The following is an 11,288-nucleotide window of genomic DNA, read 5'->3' as shown; positions in this document are numbered from 1 at the left end:
CTATACAAAATTGGTTTTATATTTTTGTTTATATATTTATTTTGAACAATTCATAGGAATTTCATTTTATCATTTACATGTATTCAGTTTTACTTTAAAAATTAACCGGTTATTAGTAATATTTGAGATGAGAGCCTGACAAAATTAAATAGCTATGTTTTATTGAAGTATTAAGGTGCTATTATAATTATTATTTTAGGCGGTTAAATTGAAATTAAATTTTTGATCTAAATATTTTACTCCAAAAGTTTCATAATTTAACTTATAATTCTAAGAAGTCACGTTTCCATTCATACTAAATACATAAATTTATTTAAGTATACAAGCAATGCACCTTGTAAGTACATAGGCGGGTATATTATATGTTTTATCATTTTACAAATCATATTACTAATTTTAGGTACTACAATTTTATCTTAACAAATACTAATTTAATATTTCGTCGAAATTTAAATACGTTAATTCAGAGTCTCTTAAATATACATACTAAAGTCATCTAATTATTCGTACAAAAATCGAAACTCATCAAATACGTATAAATTCCGAGTCATCAATTTATAAAACGTTTTTTATTTCTATGACTTTCTGATAATTCTGTTTACTTTTCCGCTTTTTATTAAATAAAATATTATTTTTACGTTAAACTTTTTCGCGTCGGTGGTGGACTTAAAGATTCGGCTGTCGGTGGTTTGAGAGTTGTTTCTGAAGAATAACTTTGTGACACCGAAATGTCTTTAGTTTCGGATGTGATAGCGTGTAATTCTCCTTCGGGTATATTCGCTCTTGCAGCTATTCTGGCGATTTCCGTGTTCACTTTGGCGATCAGCTGTTCGACCGCGACAGGCCAGCGCTGCGCCGGCACGGTGTGAGTGGGGGACAGGCGAGCATCTGCCATCACAGCTAGTCGTACTGTATCCGAATATTGGATCACTGTCAGAGATAGACCTGGAACAGTATTAGTTTTGATTTGAGTACATAATAATATAAATTTTTGCTGCTATGATAGTTAAAGTTTTCTGATGTCTAATTTCTAGACCTTCCAATAAACTTGAATATAACTGTGTTGTTTATGCGGTGTATAACTCTTGATAAGATAAGAACCGAGTCCCAATAAAAATTAAATTTTTGATTTGATACTCACTAATATTAGCCTGTGGTGGTCTCCAGTACACGATGTGATCTACGGTCTGACCCCACACCGTTGTTCGTAGTGCGGCGTCGGGGGGCGCGTTGATCTCGGCGTACGACACCGCATATCGCCGTGACAGTAAGTTAAGGGTTAACCGGGCGAGTGGGGACGGCACCGAGCGGGTTAACGCCCCGCAGCGGGCCTGAAGGGCCCACGCACCAGATAGTGCCTTTTGGGCTGTACATGCCTCGGATATCAGAGATGCGATCCGACGCGGCGTCGCCCCTATAGGCAGCGATAAGCAGATCATACCTGGAAGGAGATGTAAAGAAAGCATGAATTTACTAAGAGATTACTTCTTCACTGGTCTTTTAGGTAGAGTAATCGTGCTGAACAGAAATGGAGCAATGCAGCTTTCAATTAACCTGTTTATTAAAAACCAAGAAGAACGACTCTTTAATCCTTTCGTACAAACTTCGCCCAGTCCTCTTCCGCGTGACGCAAAATACACAATCTATAATAATACCTCCAGTGTGCGACTTCTTATACTCTTTCCCGTCACCCTCTGCGAAGGTGAAAAGAAACTCCTCCGGGGCAGCCCTGGCGGTAGTGAGCACGTAGTCAGGGGTGTCGCCTTGCGCGCTGTCGAATACCGCGCGTATTGCGTCAGTGGCAGCGTATAGCGCAACGTCGGTGGCAGACACTCCGAGCGCGCGCCCTGACCGCTCGATAGAAGACCGCGGGATAGGACGCGACCATGACACTACCTGAAATTGTAACCTATCTATGTATACAGTACGCCATTTGTTTCTAAGTAAAATTACCCGCAAAAAAACTGAAATAAGCAGATTTTGCTGAACTAAATTAAGCAGATTGAAACTGATATAGATATAATAATTCACCTTTCGTCCACATAGTGATACGGTTTGTAAGAGATGTCTGTTGCCGTCGTCAGCGCCGACTGTGTCCGACCAGAGCTCGGCCGGAGCTCTGTACACCTCTACCGCGCAGCGCCAAGCTTCCAAAGTCGCATTCATCAATGTTTGTGCCAATTCCGCGTACTTCCAAGTGATAGTGTTTGTCTGTTTCACATGTCCTGTCAATTTGAACTCTCTGATTGCTGTCAGTTCATCTTTTAGCGTAAAGGGCAGCTTTAAGAACGCTCGTGCTGTGCTGAACGCCGCGCTAAGTGTTAGTCGTGGCCATTTTCGTGGATCGGCAGTTACAAGTGGTGACAGGATTAACTGGAAAGTAATAATATAATGTTATATAAAGATTTACATGGTCTCGCTTGTCTGCGTCTTCTTGGTATTATGAAAAAAGAATGTAATACCTTAGGCATAGTCAGATTTCTTCTTTTACATTCTTGTCGAATGACTCTGATGTAAGAAGTTGGTGTCGTTGCATGTTCTGTTCCCTCGCTCGACTTTTTCTTTTTCAATTCCCTGATCGCGCTCGCGGCTGATACTAAAAGCAGTCCAGCAACATGGAATGCTCCCGGCAACGTCTTTGACGCTCTAGGGCTTTCAACAGGATCGTATTCAGATATAAACTCGTTCCAAACGTTTGACATCGTCTCATTCATCTTCTCCCATAGTTCTGGTATGGCTTTTGGTGTTGGGAATAACTTGTTCAACGGACTCGCTTGTGCGTGTTGCGTTGTTCGTCTTTCTTCAGGTTTCAGTTGTTCAATGAGCAGTAAATCTCCAATATTTATAGAGTTAGTTCCGGAAAGCAGCATGTGATGGACGCGAACCAGAATATAGTATTTGGGATCTGGTGATATGCAAGGTATGACGATATACTGCCACGGCGGTTGGTCGGTTGGGAAATATTTTGATATTATTTCGCTGACGTAATCCTGTAATATGATAAATAATACTTACAAATCAGTTAACGGAATAGCTAATGCTTCCGACTACTAGCTAATACATCAAGTATAAAAGCTGACCTGAAGCTGAAGCTGACCTTACCTGAATGTTCGAATCTGACACCGGCCTGCCTCGATACACGGCATTAGATACTATAAAGTGGTTTTCAGGCCTGAAGGGCACGTGCGCGTCCCAGGCGTAGTTCCCCCAGCAGGACACGAGACGGTGACGCAGGCGCGGGAACATCAGTCCGCCATCTTTGTCGCGACGTTCAATTACATGCTCGTACAGTTCATTTCTGATTTGCTCCACATTGTGACTCCCTTTAATTAATATAATAAACCTATATTCAAAGATATATTTGTCAGAAACGTACATAACAAATAATTTTAACAGTTCCAAATTATGACGTACATATATTAACCAAAATAACAGTTGTCTTGTAAGAGAGAAATTCGTCTATTATTTAGTTGATGTCAAAGATGTTCCGCGAAATCTGACCAAATCTTACTACTTTATAAAATTATACCTAATCAATAGAAAATATATGGCAAATTCATAATGGGTATTATGTTATCGTTTTCAGTATAGGCCAATGGCATCAGTATTCGATAGTGGACCACAGGAAAGAGTTCAAAATTGCCTGATATCGGACTTAAAGAAAGGTCAATGATCTGGCAGTGATTATAAGTAATAGACCGATAAAGATAACGAGTTTATCTAATTTACCTTTGATACAAAGGAGCACGTTGATAATTCCCTGATTTCTGTGAGTGTCAAGCAATGATCGAATTGTGTCCGTCCTAATGAATTCCAAGTGTGGATACCGGCTGGATAGCAGTTTGATCCATAGATGCTTACTGACGCGTACAACTGGAAAACATAGAATAATTGGAATAAATAAAAAGCTAGATAAAGTTTATATAGATAATTGTGATATACATATTATAGCGTCAACATTGACCAAATAAAAAACATGGTTAATTGAAGTTTGAAGCTAGAAACTGATAAACGGAGCTTGTTTTTCACTATTCGGAGGCCACCTCTATTGACTTTCTCTGCATGATCTACTCGTGCTTGTTTATTGTTTTTGGTGCTTGACCTTGTACTAGACATTGTAAGCACATAAACATATTATTTTATGTTAGTTTATCTTACTAATATTATAAATGCGATTGTTTGGATGTATGTAAAGTTTGATGTTAGATGGTGTCAGGATGGCTGCATTGGAGGCGAGGTCGCGGATGAAAGCGCAAGCGTGCCCGTGTCCTCGTCATGATGCGTAGGAGGAACAGAGGGGTTTGGTGGGTATGCTTCCCATCCGGAAGAAAATCCCACATAACTACCGCGTCCCCATCGGAGCGCGGAGTATGCATAAAGCATTCTCCTCTGAAAAAAAAGGATGGCTGCATTGGTCTTGCTCAAATTTGGCCTAGATGTAGAATATAATCTGGAGGAACATGAAGGCTACTAATTAATTTTTTTTTTTGGTTTCTACGCGAACGTAGTCGCGGGCGACAGCTGGTACCAGATAAAGACCTTTACTCACCTACGTATGATAGCGCTAATGCAGGTAACGAAGAAACCGCAATCCAAAACGCGCAGTATGTGTAAATTTCATGGGCGATTCTTCCGCGAACTCCTTTTGTTTTGATTTTAGTCATCGTGCGACACGTCCGCTATCACCCACTGCCTGGAACCCACTAATATAATGATCTATGACTCCAACACTGATAACTATGATAACTAAAATACAGATATATTGTTTGTAAACAAAAAAATAATTCGGTAAGAATAAAGTCGATATATGTATATATATATATATATATATAAATTGATATATGTATAAATTGAGATGCGATTGAGTCGGTGTAATCAGAAAAAGAAACAAAATAAAAAAGGAGCTAAGAAATCAAGGTCAGTTCTTACAACTGCATTTTTAGAAGACACACTTTGAGTAGTTACTAGGTCTTGCAAAAAATCTCTTAATTATAAAGTTTATTCATGTATTAAACGTTCTCTAAGTACTTATATTTTTGAAAGAAGCATTTCTTTTCTTAGATATTCAGATTGGATAAAAAGAGTGGGTAGTTATAATAATAGTACGCACAGTTAAATAAGTACGAAATGCTTGCACGTGTGGTAACATAGTTTTTCAAATTATGTAATACCGTATCGAATAAGTAGTCTTCATGCAACTGGTTTCCAAGGTTCAATACAATTATTGCAGCAAGTTCTTGCAGTCACGGCGGTCCGCATTGCCCACTGCATGTTATTAACACAAGTAAAATGGAAAATACTACTTTCTTAACTGTATATCCTGACATAGGGGTAATGTTTTTCTCTAGTATGTAGTTTTTATGTAAAAAGGTTTTATGTAAATTCCATTTTGATAGTCTGGAGCCTAAACTACAAATCCGATTTAGACGTTTGAGGTATCTTTCGATTCGTACTCTTCCCCGGAGTATCATAGGGGTACAGACAGACAGGTTAATACAGTTATTAATCTTAGCAGTGCTTAAATATTTTTATGACAATATGTACAATTTAACGTACGAAATAAATTATGACCTCGTTTAAAATATTGGAACACTCGTGTTGGCAATCTTGCATGTTAATGTTGGAGTAAACGGAAGTTATTTGATTTAAAAACTTGAATTTTACTGAATACATTTCGCAAGCATGTAACGTAGTGAAATGGCGTAGGTTATTCCAATTTTTATGCAAACTTCTAAACAAATATATCAACTAAAAATGGTTTGCATGATTTTTTTTGTGACTGATTGCCACTGTTTGCCTTGAGGAGGCATTTACAGCTTCAACGGGCTTGAGGTGGCCGAGCGCAGATAGCACTTAGCCTAAACCTCGTTTAAGAGTAACTAAGCTCGAGGGCTCCCTCAGGAACCTCGGCTCGGGCCGTTACTTCGTTATTATTACCGGATTGGGAAAGTTTGCATGAACTGTAAAAACAATCGCATGCGCAAAAGACAATTTCGTATAAAAAGATGTTCAATTATTTTATCGGAATACTACAAAATGCTGTCCCACTTTCTCCCTCTCGCGGGCAATAGAACAGCCTAGTATTTTCTCTGTCATACCTTTCTAGTTACGAGAACAAGTAGGTTGAGAGTTTAAGAAAATGTAATCACCCTTTTTTTATTTGCAATTAAATCCAAATGTATTTTCACTTATCCTTTACAATGTTTACTATCGTTCATATTTCCGTCGCTGTTCATGTTGAGATCTGCTTCATACGTCGTATTCCCTTTACAATTACTTATTATTGTATTAATACAAGCTTCACGTACACCTTTTTAAGGAAATTGAGCGAACAAAATAAAAAAAATGATTATTAATTTGGACTCCTATTAGTTTAATGGTAATTAAACAGGTTCAGGTTATTATGAGAAATCTACACCTCCCTTAGCGTCTGTGCACTGCAGTAAATCTACACTAAGACACTTCCTTAGCGATTATTATTGTCTTAAAACATTTAGGGATGGCTAGCTGTGGTCATGGCTGGCTCTCTGTAAATAATGAACCCGCCTTATCAGCTGTGACCCTGTTGCATACATATGTACATATTCTAACCTCTCATATTCGTATTTGAGTCATCATGTTTAAGTGTTATCATGTCAGCAGAGTCGTAGGGGTCATGGTAATATCAGGTTTATGTGTTCGACTAAGTAGCCAAAACAGAACTACTGACTTTAATTTTATAGTGACTAATGATTTAATTTGATTTCTTACACCATAGTGTATAGGTGCCTTTTACTAACCTAAACTAGTGTATTTTCTACTTTTTTTACCTTTTACGCATAATACACAATCAAGTAGTTTTAAGGAGTAATTTATATTAGTGATATTTCAATGATAACCGTTTCATTAATAACTAGCTATCGCCCGCGACACCGTCCGCGTGGATATATAAAAAACTTAATACTCTCTTCAAGGCATAAATTCGAAAAAAAGATGAATAAATAGTATCCTATGTCCGTCTCCTGGCTCTAAGATACCTCCTCACCAATTTTCAACCATATCCGTAAAGTCATTCTTGAGTTATAAATAGTGTAATTAACAAGACTTTCTTTTATATATATAAAGATTAATTTCAATTTAAACGTCGATAATGCGGAAAATTTACGCTTGTGGTTCATATACTCAACTTTTTAATTATTTCCTTGATAAAACAATATCAATACTTAAATCTACTCTAACGTAAATATAGTACGATGTTTATTTACTATTTCTTCTTGAGACCAGTTCCTCATATTTAACTCTGTCTATTCTGAAGCGAAATATTTAATCTATGACCTATAGAAAGAAGAAAAAAGGTCTCCTGAACATAACATAATATAACTACAGTATCATTACGAATAGTATTGATCGCCCTTTGATTTTAACTACGACTTTATACAAAATTTTATTTTGTTTCACCTGCCCTAAATTAATTCATCTGGTCTTGCTTATTAAAGATCTACTTGTCGGTTACCAATCGTGCTGAAATTTAGCATAAGTGTGTAATTCTTAGGGTTTATCAGTGTCAAGTATCAGGATTATATGGTCACGCAATCACTATATAAAGGGTACAAAGTTTTCTCTTCGTTTATTAATATAATGATGTAGCGTTGATCACTTTATGTCCAGTAACTAGACTTTGTTTCGTTGATAACAAAGATACCGAATTGCAATAACTGTGTCGCAACAATTCAGATAACGCTACGGTAGTTACAATGCTTGATAGCACGCATAATAACTTGTCCGTTTTGTTTAACTAATTTATTTTAATGGACAACTATTAAATCAATAAGCCCCTATTGCGTTCCCTCCTCCGTCAAATCAACCTCACTTTTTTTAACCCACTTCAAACTGAGGAGCTTGTTAATTCGTCTGTATGTTTTTTTCAACTTTTGTTTTCGATAACTCCCCTAGTGGTCCGATTTTCATAATTCTTTTATTATTCGAAAGGTGATTTTTCCCTTCCATAAAAGATAAGAGTGGGAAGGGGAAGATATCCAAATTTATGCCTCTGACATGCACACTTCTCAGACGAAACGCGGAATTGCTTTTTGGCATATCTTCTGTGTGGTCGTGGTATGTTTAATCAGTCGGTGAATTCGTGCAAAAGATTATTTATTGATTTACCACTGTTGTTTTTTGTCTTTTAATGAAAAGTATATCTGAACAATTGGAAAGTACTTTTTTGTGTATAAGTATGTAAATAAAATATTTATGTAAAACTAATAAAGTTAATCATAATCAGGAAGAGAAGTAGAAATGTTAGAATAACTAGGAAGTTAAGATACAAAAGTTGATATGTTACCGGCAGATTGTAAACATAGTCAATATTAATTTCGCTGGTCAGAAGCTAAACACTAAATTAGGGCGCAGTTTCTAGTCGTTGACAAGTACATAAGTATTGTGAAAGATATGTTGTTTTCTAATGCCATAGCACTCGGATGCTAGAACGGTTTTATTAGTCGTGAGGGCCAGCATGCGTTGGACGATAGTTCTTCCTTTTCCTTATTTATCGACAGATTATTTTTATTGGACGTTAGCCCATACGGACTCGCATACGATATAACGACCGAATTATCAGACTAATGAAAATGCATCCTTACAAAACTGATCTAGTTATTGGAAATTAAACAAATTCTCGCTAAATACATTATTTTTATTCCTCACGTGACATTTATATAAATGTTATATAATTATAATGAATCTAAACTAATCTATTACTTTTGTTTATAGTAAAATAACCTCGGTGGCCATTTTACTATTTCTATAAACAAGCAAAGATTAGAGACGAGGTCGTCGCATGTCACTACAACAAATAATAGAAACTGATAATGAATAGAAATCAATAATGAACATCTATTACACATTTGATTCCGCTATTTATTGATAGAATTAAAAGAAGTATTATCTTACTAATATTATAAATGCGAAAGTTTAAATGGATGGATGGATGTTTGAAGGTATTTCGGACGGAGTCGTGAGCGACAGCTAGTTGATCGATAATTCAGTGAAATTACTACCTACTTTTTATTTATTACTTTTTGATTTTTAACTACACACAAATTGTCGCTTTGTTCTTAAAATTCACGACCAGAATATTCATATTAATAAAATAAATAGTCCTACCTACATATCACTAACAACAAATATAATTAAATAACAATATAAACAATTTTAACAGTATATGTGAAAAATTTAATAAATACTTACGATTTATTAAAACTCCACCAATATCAGAATGTGTAACGAAAACTTTAGTTAACTTTTGAAAGCACAAAATACGTCATTACTATGTGTCGATCGGGCGCGATGTGTTCGGGCTGCGCCAATCAGCACTGTCGCTGTCCTCCCTGCTCTTATCCAATAGTAAAAAGGTCCAAAGTCACCATACCAGTTCTTTAAGTCTTTAAAACTTTTCAAAAGCATCCATGACAATGGCTTGACACCTTTGTCCCTGTAAAAGTACATATAACTAAGTATATCAGGGACATATTGGGTTCGATTTTAGAGTTGTCGCATTTTAGAGATACCTTCAAACATCCATCCAAACATTCTGATTTATAAAATTAGTAAGATTTGATTTTATCATTACTTATTCCAATAATTTTTAATTTTCTACCGTTTAGTACAATATGTATAGAATAATTGCAATAAAGTATTCTTTCCCATACCCTGTGTATTAAGATGTTAAACTAAACGCCTATCATAATAAAATATCAATTTTTATGATTTAATTTTTTGCCGTAAACATAAAATCTTACTATTGTTTACCATAATTACTTTTTTCTTACTTCAAAGGCATCTATAAAAATCTGATGGGACTCAAGTCATCTAGACTTGATAAAAGATTACAGTAGCTTTAAAATTATTTTTTTTGTAAAAGCAGAATAACATCATAGATTAATTAATCAGTCATCATAGATTAGTTAAAAAAGGGTTAAGAGAATAAAATAGAAAGATCAAAATTAAAATTATTTATTGAAACAATATCGGTTTCTTCGTTTAAATTAATATTGATAATATAGTTTCCACTAATTCTAAGGAACTTATATTTTAATGACATACATAATAGCCGTAAGTACACAAAATTTATGCACGGAAATTGTTTTTTTTTAACATCTAGGTATCAATATAGGATTACTTAATATTTAGGCTTTGCGGAAGAATACATTTCGCTATAAAGGACTAAAATTTTATATTATGTTAACATCAATTAGACAAATGCTTCCAAAATTACATATCAAATAAAAATGCCCGGTAAGCGTTTATTTGTACCTACTTGATACCTAATTAATCCTGTCTATGCATCGTATAGGAAACAATATTGATTTTTATAGTTATAAAAGTTTTATTTTTAATAAGGAGGTTTGTTTCATAAAAACAAAATGAAGTCTTACAGCCACACTTATCACATAGTACACTTTTCTAATTTTCTACAATAGAAAATCTACAACATTGTTATCGACTTTCTAATCAAATTAAAAAATTAAAAACTATAAAATATGGTTAAGTATAATCCACTAACTGTAATATACAGCAGGGTCATTGTTAAAATAAAACATAAATTGCACAGAGCAAATATAACGAAACATAACAAACAATGCTACGAATCGAGTCATAACCGAAATAATTTTAAAAATCGATAATAATATCGAATACATTATAATATCGATAAACATTTGGCATCCAACTGAATGTTGCTTAACCATTTTAAAAGTCAATTTAAATTAAATGCAAATAAGCTTGGATTTAAAACAGGACTTCTTTGATTCAAAGGTAAAAGTTTTTGAAAGAAAGTACTAAATTCAAGACATACAATTTGAAATGTTAATATTAGTTTTTTGAATAATAAGAGAGACTCGATCAACGAGTCAAGAAGTCCTATTTTAATTTTAGATAGATAATAAAAATGGACGACATAACAATATGACGAATAAATACCTTCAAACTGCACAAAGCATTGCTATTATGCTGGTCAACTGGTTTTTAATTATTCTAGTGTTGCCTGTTAAGCTACGAGCGCATAATATGTGCAAAATTCAGCAATGTTATTTTTTTATTCTGGCAATACTCATACATCGTACAGGAAAACAAGTAGCAGTCTTTTTACTTTTCTCAAACATTCAAGACTATTTATAATTTTAGGGAAATTAAAAAATTTTTTACACAACACATTACATCGATTATATTTTAAATTGAATTTCACAATATATAATTATGAATGTTATTAAATCGCTTTTTTATTTATCTTACAAAATAATGCTACATAA

General features: G+C 34.8%; 1 protein-coding gene across 2 annotated transcripts; it reads right to left on the bottom strand.

Annotated features, from left to right (window-relative positions):
- Positions 1 to 443: 443 nt before the first annotated feature.
- On the bottom strand, positions 444 to 9,419 carry LOC106116033 (uncharacterized). 2 transcript variants are annotated; one of them, XM_013309742.1, is made up of 9 exons: positions 9,229 to 9,419; positions 4,550 to 4,703; positions 3,730 to 3,873; positions 3,103 to 3,323; positions 2,463 to 2,990; positions 2,032 to 2,373; positions 1,656 to 1,896; positions 1,142 to 1,441; positions 444 to 945 (listed from the first exon to the last, which is right to left on the bottom strand). In XM_013309742.1, exons 2-9 carry the CDS (start codon positions 4,662 to 4,664, stop codon positions 635 to 637), a joined length of 2,202 nt encoding a protein of 733 aa, XP_013165196.1. In that variant the 5' UTR covers positions 4,665 to 4,703; positions 9,229 to 9,419; the 3' UTR covers positions 444 to 634. The 2 variants fall into 2 exon arrangements, with proteins under 2 accessions (XP_013165196.1, XP_013165197.1); XM_013309743.1 differs by having other exon boundaries at positions 4,550 to 4,693.
- Positions 9,420 to 11,288: the final 1,869 nt, after the last annotated feature.

The sequence above is a fragment of the Papilio xuthus genome, unplaced genomic scaffold (genome assembly GCF_000836235.2).
Source record: "Papilio xuthus unplaced genomic scaffold, Pxut_1.1 DF827777.1, whole genome shotgun sequence".
Lineage (NCBI taxonomy): Eukaryota > Metazoa > Arthropoda > Insecta > Lepidoptera > Papilionidae > Papilio > Papilio xuthus.
Note: the sequence above shows the minus strand (reverse complement) of the source record. Positions and strands in the feature narration are given on the sequence as shown.